This window comes from Rhizomucor pusillus, assembly GCF_041956525.1.
Source record: "Rhizomucor pusillus strain CBS 183.67 unplaced genomic scaffold VTP01scaffold_19, whole genome shotgun sequence".
Taxonomy (NCBI): domain Eukaryota; kingdom Fungi; phylum Mucoromycota; class Mucoromycetes; order Mucorales; family Lichtheimiaceae; genus Rhizomucor; species Rhizomucor pusillus.
Window position 1 is genome coordinate 74241 of NW_027192161.1, and position 14571 is coordinate 88811.

General features: G+C 45.4%; 7 protein-coding genes across 7 annotated transcripts; 4 read left to right on the top strand and 3 right to left on the bottom strand.

Annotated features, from left to right (window-relative positions):
* Positions 1-46: 46 nt before the first annotated feature.
* On the bottom strand, positions 47-1532 carry VTP01DRAFT_3890 (uncharacterized protein; the record flags this gene model as incomplete). The annotated part of the gene is made up of 2 exons (XM_069382511.1): positions 47-1126; positions 1215-1532. The coding sequence occupies 2 exons, from the start codon at positions 1530-1532 to the stop codon at positions 47-49; spliced, it is 1398 nt and encodes a 465-aa protein (XP_069235824.1).
* A 398-nt stretch (positions 1533-1930) lies between these two features.
* VTP01DRAFT_3891 (uncharacterized protein) lies at positions 1931-2948 on the top strand (the record flags this gene model as incomplete). Its single annotated transcript, XM_069382512.1, has 5 exons — positions 1931-1981; positions 2163-2198; positions 2264-2347; positions 2415-2696; positions 2766-2948. The coding sequence occupies 5 exons, from the start codon at positions 1931-1933 to the stop codon at positions 2946-2948; spliced, it is 636 nt and encodes a 211-aa protein (XP_069235825.1).
* A 125-nt stretch (positions 2949-3073) lies between these two features.
* VTP01DRAFT_3892 (uncharacterized protein) lies at positions 3074-3611 on the top strand (the record flags this gene model as incomplete). The annotated part of the gene is made up of 3 exons (XM_069382513.1): positions 3074-3245; positions 3311-3448; positions 3511-3611. The coding sequence occupies 3 exons, from the start codon at positions 3074-3076 to the stop codon at positions 3609-3611; spliced, it is 411 nt and encodes a 136-aa protein (XP_069235826.1).
* A 211-nt stretch (positions 3612-3822) lies between these two features.
* Positions 3823-6121, top strand: VTP01DRAFT_3893 (uncharacterized protein; the record flags this gene model as incomplete). Its single annotated transcript, XM_069382514.1, has 7 exons — positions 3823-4182; positions 4255-4417; positions 4482-4834; positions 4895-5175; positions 5237-5324; positions 5385-5609; positions 5714-6121. 7 exons carry the CDS (start codon positions 3823-3825, stop codon positions 6119-6121), a joined length of 1878 nt encoding a protein of 625 aa, XP_069235827.1.
* A 121-nt stretch (positions 6122-6242) lies between these two features.
* On the bottom strand, positions 6243-7460 carry VTP01DRAFT_3894 (uncharacterized protein; the record flags this gene model as incomplete). Its single annotated transcript, XM_069382515.1, has 4 exons — positions 6243-6633; positions 6700-7017; positions 7080-7196; positions 7288-7460. 4 exons carry the CDS (start codon positions 7458-7460, stop codon positions 6243-6245), a joined length of 999 nt encoding a protein of 332 aa, XP_069235828.1.
* A 342-nt stretch (positions 7461-7802) lies between these two features.
* Positions 7803-11699, top strand: VTP01DRAFT_3895 (uncharacterized protein; the record flags this gene model as incomplete). Its single annotated transcript, XM_069382516.1, has 12 exons — positions 7803-7897; positions 7957-8090; positions 8150-8216; positions 8277-8891; positions 8950-9700; positions 9756-9791; positions 9850-9930; positions 9984-10158; positions 10221-10274; positions 10334-11140; positions 11200-11294; positions 11355-11699. The coding sequence occupies 12 exons, from the start codon at positions 7803-7805 to the stop codon at positions 11697-11699; spliced, it is 3255 nt and encodes a 1084-aa protein (XP_069235829.1).
* Positions 11700-11824: 125 nt separating this feature from the next.
* VTP01DRAFT_3896 (uncharacterized protein) lies at positions 11825-13837 on the bottom strand (the record flags this gene model as incomplete). Its single annotated transcript, XM_069382517.1, has 1 exon — positions 11825-13837. The coding sequence occupies one exon, from the start codon at positions 13835-13837 to the stop codon at positions 11825-11827; it is 2013 nt and encodes a 670-aa protein (XP_069235830.1).
* Between the last annotated feature and the right edge of the window lie 734 nt (positions 13838-14571).

The following is a 14571-nucleotide window of genomic DNA, read 5'->3' on the forward strand; positions in this document are numbered from 1 at the left end:
AAGCTACAAGCGAAGAGTCCACAGCATTGTAAGGAGTGTTGCAAATTTACCGTACATTGTATGAGCAAGTGTTTACTCTTAGTCCAGGATCTGAAAACCGTTTAGAGAAGCCGTTTGGTTTCGAACGATTGTTGCGAAAACCAGACTGGAGTGTTACAGCCTCGCTTGAATGGTAATCATCGACATCCATATCGGAGCACATTGAGAAATCGGACGAGGACAAGATTCGAAGAGCAGCTTCGCGTAATTCCTGCCTATGTATCATCCGTGGATACCTGAACGCCATGAATTCTTCGTCTTTGCGATGGAAAGGATCGCCGTTGTTGTCCTCTTCCTCCTCCAAAGAATCCAGCCGAGGTGAGAATGCAATGCTTATTCTTTTTCGATTGAACGGAGCTGAAGATGTCGACAAACCTTTGCTGGATCGTCTGCTGGAGGGGCTGAAAGTTCCAAACAACGACACAGTAGAGTCTCTTTTGTTGTGTATATTGCTAGAAGGCTGCCGCGACGATGATGGTTGTTGCTGTTGTTGCTGCTGTTGCTGCTGTTGCTGCTCTTCTGCTTCCTCATGTTCATGACTGGGAGGTAGCAAAAATATCATTGAGGCTATCCTGTCTCCTCCAAATCCGCGTGCAATATTCCTATTGCTCAAGGCGAACATTCCACTTTCAATTAATTCGTTTTTACTCTGCGTGTACTGCTCGTAGGTCATTCCAGGTGCCCAAGATGTATATCGAGCGCGTCTTGTAGATGAATCGACGGCCGCTGCTGGTGGAGGATTGGTTATTGGCTTGGAGCTTGACGGTTTTGGCTTTTTCTCGTGGTAGCCGCCAATCAGTCGGGTAAAGAACTTGTACCATCTTTTCTTGTTTTTTCGTTTTTTCTCTGGCGAGGGGCTGCTCGATTCTGCGTTGAATGTGGATTGATTCTGTGCAACATTTAGGGGTGTTTCATTTTCGTCGTCCTGGATCACCTCGTCGTTTATGGAACGTGTGTCCAGCGGAATAAGCGAGCGTATCTCGGCTCTGCGTTGCCGCTGCATCTCTATTTCAAGCTTTAGCATGGATGCCTGCGAGCGGATGTAAGATTGCACGAATTGCTGGCGAGTTTCCTTTGCTGGCGGATACTACAGTTTTGTTCGCTGCATAAATGAGCCTTGTTCTCTTTGAACTACCGCGCGCTTCTCTGCTCCCTAAAGTTGCACACAAACTTACAGATCCAGTGTGATATTTCAGGTTTGATTCCGTCAATGGACTGATAAACGGTTCAATGTAATCGGGTTTCAGTTCCTGAAATACTCCGCGTTGTTGCGTGTTCCCATCATCATCATCATCATCATCCATAGGCTGTTCTGGCTGTATGGAAGCAAGACTCGAAAAACTGGGCTCCAGCTGCTCTATCTCTGGAAACAACGAAGAACTCACTGCTTCCTTGTGTAGCACAGCTGGACGCATGGCGGAGGCTGTCGACGTGAGCGACGGTGCTAACGTGAGGAACGGAAACGAGTGACGGTGTGATAGAACGCTTTTCATTTGCACTAAAATTTGCACTAAAGAAAAAGAGAGTACCAATTGAAATAAATAAAAGAGGGAAAAGAAAAGAAAAGCTGCTGACGAACGCACGATTTAGGGAAAAAGGGCTTGTCTTCAACGACATGAAAGTTTATCGGGGGTCCTTGTGATCAGCAATCCACGTCTTGCATGATACAAATGTCCAAGCAAAAATTCATTGAGCATGCGAATACTTATTCATACTGATAGATCCATTTCGTAAATTATAATTAACAGCCTCCTGAGTTTTATTGCAGAGTGTTCACAAAAGCAACCAGCAGACCGATGGTGCGCAAACCACCACCATCATCGCCCACAGACAAGTCCGAAAATTACGATCAACTGCGCCGTGGACTTTCCTTTCTTGACCTGCTGCAACAATGCTTGATCAAGACGACATTGAGGAGGCCATCGCCCGCATTCAAGACTTGGTATGTAGGATATAGTCAACTTGAACTACACTGTTTGCGTGTATTACGTAGCGACGGAGAGGCTGGGGCTACGCGGGAGATTTCCTACACTGCTGAGCAAGAGAAAACCTTGCTGAGCTTCCAGAAGTTCGGTAACTCGTTTTGGGATCTGCAGCAACAGAAACTCATCCCATCGCTTTAGGGCATCAGCAGAAGTAAAGCCGTCAAAGCATTATCAGTAAGTTTAAGAATACCGGTTACAATACGAAAACGGCTTCAAATAAATTTGTCGTGGTTTGCTAGCGATACAACTATGACGTCTCCCGGGCTGCAGACTATATTTTTTCTGGAAATGCTCTTGATAGCGAGAGCGAGAGCGAACTTGAGGTACAATCGTCCCCAAAGGCGGGATTAGAAACTACATGCATGGTGGAAAATGTACTCATGTAGCCAGCGGCAGGATACACCAAATTCAGAAGAAAACAAAGAGCAACGGGACGGACCTAACTTCCAAACTGCAGATACTAAAAATGAAGCTTCCTCCGTTAATTCAGCCCGTGGCAGCTTCAACTTCGGTAGGGAATTGATGTCCTCAGTATGGTTGTACAATTTGCTAATGCATGCTGAAGATAATGCAAGTTCTTCCCGAAATACATACAGCCGCAGCACGTCAGATCTCAATGAAGCCTTAAAGTATGATCCTGCGCAGTGGAGCGTTGTCCCATTCAGTTCAAATGTAAGCAACCCATGCTTACATGCATGTGGTTCCTATTTACTCACGTGATGCATCAACTCGTCTGCAAAGGATCGGAACCTTGGATGGGATACACCGGTAATGCCAAGTTCAACGTCTTACGCAGAACCATCTGTTACGTGGTGGATAGACCCAGAAGATCCAGCGGATCGATCAGCGCAAAACGACATGTATGTGTATTTCATACTTACGAGTCCAAAGAAATGCCAGCTTACACTCTTCGAAGACCAGTAGGCCTGCGCCCACCAGCTTATTCTTTTCCATATGCACCAATCATTTTACAAACGCTGTATCACATCCATGCTTTTCAACACGCCATTTTATCATATCGACCGTCACCGGACAGCTGGGGCTCTCCAATGAATTATTGGAAAGGAAACGGCGAACAGATTCCTCCTTACATGTCAAACCGAAATAAGAACATAAGCATCGATGTTGATCTTTTGGAAGAATCTATGAACGATATTTGGACCGAGAGACACGTACAGCCGGATGCTATGGAGCTGGAAGTCGTACCTACCAGCGCAAGAGGTATGGTATTTACAAGATTTTGATGGTTTCAAGCGATACTAATGACGGTCCATTGCATGACCCAGTTGCATTTGAGCTGCAAAAGCTATTTGGTTTCCTGTCGTTATCAAAAAGACGCTACGGAAATGTCACGCAACTAACTCAAATGTTGAAATCTAACGAGTCCGGCAACAATTGGAACTTACAAGATATGACGGTCGATGGTATGACATGAAATACTAGCTGCTTTCGAGCTAGTCAAATTTACTGATCTTCACCACTACAGCTTTTGTGGACAAGCTGGTCAACAGTTTAGCGGATGCCGAAAAGTACGCTGATCCAACCAAACTATCGATTCACTCTACCTTCAAAGAGTATGTCTCTTGATATATTGCTTATAAAATCAAGTTACTAACTAGAAGGCTGATAGCTTCTTCCTGCTGCGAGCTCTCGTGCAAGATGGCAGAGATCTGGAAGTCGAGGAGATTTTCTACTTGATATCCTTTTTTTCTAATACTTGATGACTCGATGATCACCTTTTTATCAGACTACATCATCTTTAACCATCTTAGCTTACACCTTAGGAACAAGTAGATATATGCGGAGCTTCCACGAATGCCTTGGCCCGATGGTGTACGGCGGATCAGACGTTGTAAGCAGCAGCTCTGTAGATAGCGACCAAGGCAGCGAGGCTTCCGACGAGGAACTCGGATTACGTCTGACGACGTTTGAAAAGATTCCACTAATTTTGATGATTACACTGGAAAGCAGAGCCGAAAGCGATGATGGATCAGGCAACAACTCTGACGACAGATACTTGGTTGAAAGGACGATACATCTCGGTCGATATTTGCAAAAGAATGCCGACAAGGCGCTCCAATGTTATCAGAAAGTTGATAATTTAAAAAAGCAAATACGTCAGCTGAGGAATGAAAGAGAAAAGCTGAGTTGCAACAATGTAAGTCCCTTTCTTGCGGAGGAACCAGAATGGATGGGAATTCTGTGTATATTAACTTGTATTTTTTAATAGAATGACAGCGGCATCGATACACGCGATATTTTGGATAATACGATGGCGTACTTTGAAGGAGAGAGTCCAAAATTCAGTCAAGCAAAAGATAGTCCTAATTTTGCAGAAACTCTTCGCTCAGTTTTATCCGGTGTCAAACAAGCTATCAGTCGGCGATGTGAAGGTATAGGTTATCAACCTAAGGTTCTCAAATTCACTACTCTAACGATATGTTTGCTGCTCGCCAGAACTGCAAAATCAAGAAAAACAATACTTGAAGGAAATTCAAGAAGCATTTGATATTCCAGAATTTGAGGAGAAGCCGTACGATTTACGCGCTACTTTCCATCACGATGGTATGAGTGGCACAGGCCATTACTGGGCATATATCCGTGTAGAACCTGCGGAGGAAAATCTGTTAATGGATATACCCAACGAATCCGGCGGCTGGTACAGATTTTGCGATGCTTGTGTGGAACGAGTAACGGACGACCAGATGTTACAAGACGACACTCCTCCATTTGCCCTTGTATACACTGACAGAGATATCCCAGCGTTCTCTAGAGAACAGCTGCAGAGCGCTATACCCGAGACTTTAAAGGTAAAACTAAGCAACATATACCAGAAAGCATATTCCTGAATATCGCGCAACATCCCCTAGGATTTTGTGAATAGAGACAACGAAGACTTTCAAAGAGAAATAGATGCATACGCCGAGAACCCGACATTCCCAAAAGAACCTGACGCAAGCTTTGCAAACGACGATGTGTCGATAAATTTTGAAGGAAACGACTCTAGTGAAACTCTTGATGGCGAGTACGAGTACGATGCAAAAAGATATGAATACAATACAGGCGCCTCTGGAAATCTGGATGAATTGGTTAATTTGAAGATCGAAGAAGCTCAGAAGCTTGAAGGCGATGACAGCCGTCTCCTGCAGAGGTATGTTATTTCTGCTGCAGGATAGATTGAGAATGATTACAGATATTGATTTGTATCTAAGCTTTGATTTATTCTTAGCAAAAATCAAAGATAGGGCGTCTCTGCAACGTTTATATGTGTTTTACATCACCAACAGAAGTTTTGATACGGTATTGCTTTAAAGTGAGACATACCACGGGGCTCCCTGCTCACTTTATTGTATATTACAGCTGCGTATAAACGAACAAGAAGCAAGAAAAGACGAGAAGCTGAAACGTGCATGGGCAGAATATGACACCTTCTGTCGGCTGGCGCTCACTGCAGCCAATGCATTAATTCTCTTCACAAACGGAGACTACTTGCAGTCTTTGCTGAGCTTTGCAAACCTCAAGCAATCTGAAGCAGGGTGGAAAGAACAATTGAAGGTGGATACAAAATTTGCCGAGCTGGACAGGGTAGGATTTCAGTCGTTAGTAACAAGATATGGAAGACTGTGTATAAAGGTAGGCCTCCCAATGCAGATTAGCGGAGACAAGTTAAATAATGTACACTTCAACAGCTATCAAATGAACGTGCTTACACAAAAGCCATAAATCCTGCCTATCAGACAAGAGGTCTGGAAGATGCACTGCGTATCTCTCAACTGGTGCACGTTATTATTGGCCCAGAGAATCTGGCTGATGACGCATTGTACAGTGAACTGCGAGACAAGTGGCTCAGCTTTAGCGAGTCGCAAGGAAGTAGTCTTGAGGAAACCCAAGCAGAATTGCTCAACAATTTAATGATCTCCTACCTGGAAGGGCAGACGGGTGGACCTGGAAGATCTGACGAAGAAAATGCAGGAGCACTGTGTCCAATTGGCAAAGACGAAAGTATCGACAGTTTCTATGAGACAGCAAGGTTATCTGCACATCAACATGAAATAACGCTAGCGGATGAATGTAACAATGTAACAAAAAGTCAATGAAAATACACATATAAACACGTCTCATCGCCTCACATGGTTTGAGACATTTTACCATTGATCTACAAAGGATACAAAAAGACGGATGGTGTGACAAAAAAGGATAAACAACAAACTGGTATCATTACGGAGTGCGCCTTGCGTCGTTAGATCCTAATTCATGGAGACTATGGCCTGACGGCGAGGGAGATATCGAGGGTGATGGCAGCAATGCATCTTCTTTTGGATTGCTGCGATATGTTTCATTGCCATGATTGTAAGTATCGGGTATCTTTTGGTGCTGCTGGGTGTGGGCAAAATTGTCGCTAGATCCAGCGAGATTCTCCAAAAACGGTCTCGAAGCATTCGCAAATCTATTTCGAGCATCGTCGTCGTCCTCATCCTCATCGTCAGTTATAAGCATATCTTCCGCCTCCTCTTCATCGTGTGATAATCGGATGGTTTTCTTGCCAGACTTGTGCTTGACGATGGTATCCACGATCCAAAACTGAATAATATTCATGACCAACGGGAAACTGCAGGGTAAAGAGATTCAGTTAGCACGACGTGCATTGTGAAATTAATAGTGTTGTAAACCTTACATGAGCATGACAAAAACCACTTGCAGCTTGTAATTGCCCATGGTCCATCCTAGTACCCAGCGGCCCAGATCTGAGAGCCATGGGCAAAGATGGAATAATAGAACGACGATCAACTTCATTATCGTCAGACTAGCAATGTAGACTGCGAGCTGCTTCGACCACTGCTTGAGCTGTTCTTGCAGCGGTGGATCGCCGTAAACGCCGCTCTGAAAACCGGGCAGCTGCCATCGATAGATCAAAACAAACTGGAATGCCGAAAGGGTGGCCCACAAAATACCCACGCCGAGCGTGGTGTCTACTAGAATGTTTAAAAAGTACCTAGCAACTCTTCCATGTAAGTATCGTGGTGCTTTCCCACAAAAAGATTCTCACGTTATTACCAGACGCATGGATTCGCTTGCTGTCCTTCTAGACTCCCTCCAGAAAAGTAGGATGCCATAACGTTCAAGCTATGTACAACTATTCCTCCTACAAGCTGTTTACTGACGTCGAGCGCCCTGAATAATAATAATAATAAGAGATTTTTTTCTCCAGTTTTAGCTAGCTGCTCGTGCGGATCGGTGGTGGCATTCCTGCCAAGCTTCATACCATATGCGCACAGGTCGCTGTGGCTGTTCCCGTTGTCGTTTAATTATAAGCGTCGAGAATGCAGCTGCTGCTAGACACAGCTGAATGAAGATGGCAAACGAGTCCATGAGTTTGCACCCGGCTTCTGCATCGTCGTCGTCTATTGGAGGCGGGGGCTGTCTTTCCATCAGCATTGTGAGAAAGAAAGCTATATATTCCGCAGTGTCAAAAAAGAACGACGGGAAGTCTGCTGCTTGAAACTCAAAGGATCGAAATACTAGCGGTCTCGCTAAAACTATATCGATATACACCTTAACATTAATGCCAAAATTAAGAGGATGCTGCTAGACTCTCAAAGCATATGATATATCATGTTTATCTTGATCCAACAATGTGCCGGCTACGTTCGCCTTGGCGTTTGGACGGTAACAATACATTGACTGAGCTTGAAGGGAGGTTGGCTGCTTGGAAAACAGGCAGGCGGACTTACTGAGAGTATACTCGGTTGCCAGGTCACCCGTTGCCGTCTCGCAGCCATGGCGTCTGATCCCTATGGAGCAATCAAGTTTGGCGAGTTTCGAAAGTACATGCAGCACAAGAAAGCCAAGCTGAAAGATCAGGAAATGGAGTTGTATGCAACGACCAGAACTAGAACAATTAACGAGGTGCTAACTCATTCCTCATTCTTAGAGACGACAAGAGCGTACCAGACCATAATAGAATCTTCGAAGGTCTCTCTATATACATTAACGGGTACACTGATCCTCCTCAGAGCCAACTACGCAAACTGATTATTCAACATGGTGGGGATTACCAGCACTATTGTAAGTAACAGCATTTCTTTGTAATTGTTAAATGACATTTAGTAACGTATCTTTTGCAGTGGTCAAATCTAATGTAACGCATATCATTGCATCAAATCTCACAAACTCGAAGATGCAGGAATTCAGGTACGTTTAAAGGCTTGTAATGTTTTGGGGTTCATGCAAACCAACCTAAACCTTGTTAAGGGCGTACAAAGTTGTGAAACCTAGTTGGATCACAGATTCAATCAAAGCTGGAAAACTCTTACCGTGGGCCCAATATAGAACTGTTGCTGTCTCTTCAGGTCAGAAAGAGCTTCCATTTTCTGCCGCGCCTGTTCCATCTGGATCGACCTCAGTTAATGCAGCCGCATCGTCCTCATCATTTTCGAAAGTGTCCAGCGACCTGCCGCGAACTGCTCGTTCACCATCGAAACGCTCTTTCGAGGATATGCAAAAGGAAGATGCTGAAAGCATACGACGCGTGAGCACACCTACGCCATCCCCGTCACCACCTGCTTCTCCGAAGCTACACTCACCTGGCAAATCTCGACATGTATCACCCTCGGCAACGTCTCCTCATCGCCTGCGAGGCGAAGATTTGAATGCAGCGCTACTCGCCAAAAAGTGGAACCGAGAAACGACAACTTTGAATCCAGATTTCATAAAAAAGTACTACAAATCGTCACGTCTACATCATCTTTCGACTTGGAAAGCAGAGATGCGAGAAATTGTTCGCAAGATGGAGCAGAAATATCCTGAGGTGTCAGATCCAGTTGCAAGTCGAAAACGGAAACGAACAGATGGTGTACGGGTTATCATGTATGTATATCGATTGATAACAACAGGATTTGGCCGTTTCATTAATACATTATCACAGGCACGTGGATTTCGATTGCTTTTTCGCTTCTGTTGGACTGCTTGATCGCCCCGAGTTAAAAGACAAGCCCGTCGCAGTTTCTCACAGCAAAGGCATAAAAGAGGGATCGTCAAGCGACATAGCGTCGTGTAACTACATTGCAAGGTCCTACGGCATCTCGAACGGAATGCAGATCGGATACGCGAAACGCAAGTGCCCCAAACTGCAAGTCATTCCGTACGAATTCGAAAAATACAAGGCTGTTTCCGAGATATTCTACGAAATTCTTTTTCGATACGCTGACCAGATTCAGGCAGTTAGTGTAGATGAAGCACTGATCGAAGTGGCATCGCATATCACGCAGCTGAACAGTGGACAAGAAGAGGCTTTGGCAAAAAAGATACGGGATGAAATTAGGGACAAGACAAAATGCGAAGCGAGCATTGGTATTGGACCCAATATTTTGCTTGCGAGATTGGCTACTCGCAAAGCCAAGCCTTGCGGTCAGTACCATTGCACTGCAGATAATATCGATGAGTTGCTGGAAACAACGGATGTTGCAGATCTACCCGGTGTCGGCTATTCAATGAGCTCAAAACTGGGCGAAATGGGCATCAGCAAAGTGGGCAAGCTTCGACGGCTGAAACTGTATGAGTTGCAGCAAAAATTTGGCGACAAGACTGGATCCATGTTGTACAATTATGCACGCGGGATCGATAATCGACCGCTTGTTATGGATCAACCAAGACAATCGGTTAGCGCAGAAGTCAACGTATGTAAGAATGTTTTTTCGATTAGAAATACCTTGCTCAATGAATATCATCTAGTGGGGAGTGCGCTTTGAAAACGATGCACAGCTGGAAGTAAGTCGCCACAGAGACATTGCTCGAGAACGACAACAAATATTCAAATGTTATATAGAATTTTGTAAAAGGGCTTGCAGAGGAAGTGAGTGATCGGCTTAAAAAAGTCGAAAAGAAAGGCAAGAACATTACTGTCAAGGTAAGATTGAGAGGTGTAATTGCATGACTTGAAAGCTGATGTCAGTCAGATAGGTTCTTCGACGCAAACTGGATGCTGGAGAAGCAGAAAAATTGCTTGGGTGCGGTATATGCGACAGCTTTTCAAAATCTGTCAATTTGGATAATTACACCGATGAAGCGCGAGTCGTTTTCCAACATACTTATCATATGTTAAAGTCCTTTGGATTTGAGGTTGCAGATTTGCGAGGTAAGAAAGGAAAAAAGCTGGATAAGTAATGCGTTGCGGAAACTAAGACGATAAGTGTACAGGAATTGGTATTCAAATACAAAAGTTGAACACGGATGCAGATGCCTCTCCACGACGTATGTCCTTATTTTATCCAATCAAAATATCCAAATCATGCTTATGATGTTTGCTTTAGATACGCAACAAACGTTACAATTTCATAGCACCGGGACTCCAGTCAGGAAGCTCCCAACGACACAAGAGCATCCGCAAAAACCGCAATGTGAGGAAACGCGTGCCCCAAAAATCAAGCCCCCAATGACGGTGGATGCAGCTGTTTTTGCCGAGTTGCCTCCAGAAGTTCGAAAGGAAGTGTTGGATGGTTATGATGTAACATTTGTCGGCGTGGAAAAACACGAAACAGATGCTCAGGGAAAGGATAAAGAAGAAGATGATGGAAAGGACATACCTATTCAAGAACAGCCCGGCCGCCAGCTGGATCAAGCGTTTGCAAAAGAAACAGAAGCAAAACCAAGCCAACCGCTGGAACATGCATCAGCTCACAACGACGCTCAGCTCGTATCCCAGACAGACATGCCACCGTGGTCGCAACTGGACCCATCTGCCTTGCTGGCACTTCCTGAAGCTATGCGGAACCAACTATTAGAAGCATACTCCAAAGAACGGGAAAGAACGGCATCCCCTGCTCCGGATGATGAACGCCCGGTATCGGAACCTGCTCTTCAACCACCAAGACCTCAACGAGCAGCAAGGACCTCGACGTCTCCGAGTCCTCGTAACAGCAAGTCCAGAACCAAGAGGTTTACAACCTCGTCAAAATCTGGGTTTACTCTCACGCAAATGTTCCCACCATCCAAACCGGATGGTATCAACGACGGCAGAGGCAATGATAGCAGCCGACAGGATACGGTTCGCGAGGGGGGCACAGCATTGCCAGCTACGCAATCATGGGATCCTAATATTTGGAGTGAACTTCCTCCAGGTAAATATGCAAATGTAATGAATAGCAATCTACCGATGGTGACAAATGATTTTTTATAGAAATGCAAAGAGAGCTTTTGGAGGATTACAGACGTGAGAAGGAAAAGAAGGCTCGTACGATCCGGAATGAGCATTTTCGTCAAGCATGGTCAAAGGCAAGTCATTGCACATGATAAAGAAGATGTCATCGTAAGTATCCTCTGACGCAAATTTAGCTCATGGACACGAATACACGGCTGCTGAATATCAAGACTTTTCAAGACTTGGATCCAAAGTTAATGGGCCACAGTAGCACGGAGGAGATTCGAGATATGTTTCGTCAATGGGTGAGCGCTTTCCCCGAAGGTCCAGAACCAGAGGATATGGAAACTGTGAGCGATTTCATCATGGATCTTGCTCGTATCAAGAATCTGGAGAAGGCGCAAATGGTCGTGCTAAGCCTAGAACAGATTGCCAAGAGAGATACAACTCAGTTGCCGTGGAGGCAATTTGCCGAGAACTTGCGAGAAAAGCTGTGCAGCATTGTCGAGAACTTGTACCAATTACGATTGCGATTCTAAGTTATTGATACCACTGTAATTTTCTTCCTTTATTTATTGTTTATTTACAGAAAAGAAAACGAACTTCATATGCTGAGCAGTTATGTGAGAATTTACTTGAACATGGTTGGATTTTATTGTTGCAATTACATGCTACTTGGACGAGGTGAAGATTCAGAGGATAGGATGTTTTCATCAATGACCATGTTTGCTGCTGCTGCTGCAGACTGTGAGGGTGTATGCGTTTGCAATTGTATTCCTGCGTTTGACGTCGAGGTACCTCCCGAATGAAGAGATGAGTTTGTACTGTCATACTGCTGCTGCTGTTGCTGATTAGTGTAATCATCGTGATGACTGTTGTTTGAGCCATTACTTCCTTCCATCTGCATATCGCTATTGTGATGTATTATCAAGGATGACTTGGAGGAGGATGTATGTCGATTTTGCTGCTGGCCTTCGTCTTGGTGCGTTGTAGGGCTCAGCACCAAATGATGGCTGTAATCTAGGTGGGGTTGCATACCTGCATAGTGACCCACGTCGATGCCCGTGTTTGTGGCATCGCGATCACTGTTGTCCCCAGTGTTTGCATCATCGTTGTTTGTTCCTTCGATTCCCATGTTCCAGACGTCCCTAGAAGGCGATGTCCACGACTGGTTATTCATGTAATGAAGCTGTGTGGTGGCATTTGAAGAGGAGGAGGGTGGCGAAGAAGTAAGGAGGGATGATGCATCGTTGAGACTTTGGTGATGGAAACTGTGCATATGGTGTTCTTGGTGGTGAGTCAGCAGTGAGTTACTATACATGTTCGAGAAGGAGGACTGGTTGCTGGAGCTGTTATTGCTTGGGGATATGTTCGTGCCTTCAGCAACCACAAACATGGTAGACCGCTCGCACGAAGGAGGTGGAAACTGGTAAGATCGATGGACATGAGTGAGCTGCTGCTGGCCGTTGTATGGAAGCATTGAAGAGTGTGAATAAGAAATTGCAGCAAAACTGTCGCTAGAAGACGGGATGTCGAGACGATGGAGGTTATCCAGATCATAGCTAGCTTTGTGCTCTCCTGCATGCAAGTAGGACCACTGGGCAGACTCGACTGCAGCAGCAACTCCAGAACCATGATGAGTTGATACGCCAGTAGGAGATTCGAGAGGTGTTGGGCCGACAGCGGGAGCGGCAGCAGCTCCGGAAGGAGTAGTATGATGATGGGCATAGAGCCTTGCCCGTGCATTCTGTGCATTGCGATAGTCCAGGTTCAGCGGGGGAGCAGGTGGCCAGTCGACTGCTGATGAAGTGTAGTACGTTCCTAGCATACTCCCTTGCATATCATCACCTAATGGTCTTTGGTGCTGGCCCTGATCATCGTTGCCTCCTCCGAGGTTGCGATCCGAATCCAACAGTAGCGAGTTTCTTCGGGTAACGTCTCCGCTGGACAACGGGACGGGTTCCGTGCTTGTTTTCGATGCCGTCCGTCGACGTGTCTTCGGTAAGCTCGAACCTGACTTTACCCTGCTTGCTTTGCTATCGGCCTTTGATTTGCGCCGGGACGACGATCTATTGCGCTTCTGACGACGAGGGTTCGCGCCACTTGAACTGGTTGTGGATGACAGCGACGACAGAGAGGTTACGGAAGAGGATGGATCAGCTAGAGGCTGTAAGGTAAGATCAAGCCCGAGGTCTTCTTCGTCGCGGGAAGAACGGAACACACGGCTAGCTCTTCGATTGGAGGACGTTGCCGCCGGAACCATGCTGAGGTGTCGATGTGAAGGTAGCGAGGTAACTAAGGGCAACAAATCATCGGGTTTCTTGAGTGGTGGAAACGCATCGATGATGCCCTGGCTCTCCAAAAGATTCTTTACATATTTCGACAGCGTCTGCTGGGTCGCTTCTTGTTGTTGTTGGCTCGGAGGATGATCGGGACCGTAATGAAGATCAACGCGCATAAGCCGCGATAGATCAGTATTTTTGCTGTTGCAATCCACATCGTTCGGAAGGATATCGATGAACAAGCCCGGTGCAAGTTCGTAGCATGCAGGCACGCCAGCTTTGTAGATCTCATTCAGATCATCAGTTGTCTTCTTGTCGAGGTTGATCCAATTGCCGTTTCCAATATAAAGCCTGTATCGACGCACATCCTTGGAATCGTTGCGGCTGGAAGTCATGTATTCTCTTTGAAACATTGATAGGTTCACAGATGGAGTTGACTGACAACACAGTATAAAAGAGAAAAAAAACGAGAAGAGTGAGAGAGAGGTAAAGTAGGTGTATCACTTGGAGCAGAAATAACCGTTTACACCGTGCTGTTTATTCTCGTCTGCATCGTTGAACTCTTTGCTTCCCCGTACGGTAAAATGATTTCCAGCTACGCATGAAATCCGTTGTTATTGTTTATCATTGTACTAGAATGTGTTGTCGTTGCCTGTGAAAACGAGATGGGTGGATAAAAAGGAGATTTTTTCGCCAAGCTTGCGATTTGAAAGCATTTGATAATTACGAGTCCAGTATCGGGTGATGCCATTTGTTAGCTATTACAAATGCCACCAGCGCCCTTTCACCACTGACGCTACGATGTTGTTAATCACCTATTAACATAGCGCTTGGCTGATGGGACAGAGCAGTCGACGTTTTCACAGTGACACTCTGCAGCGGAATGGATGCAATTTGCACAGACACGTGAGAAGCTTTGACAGGTCCCTTCAGGTTGGATACCTCATTTTTTCTTGTTGACGTGAGATGGGTGTGTATGTGTGTATGGAATACTCGGGCTTTTAAACGCAGCACATCCAAGTGCCGAATTGACAACAGCTCGCATGAGCTCATAATAGACATAAAGACATGTGACATGGTTGCACTAGGACAAACATGGTTCTTTGGGGGTCGTGGCACAGTGCACACC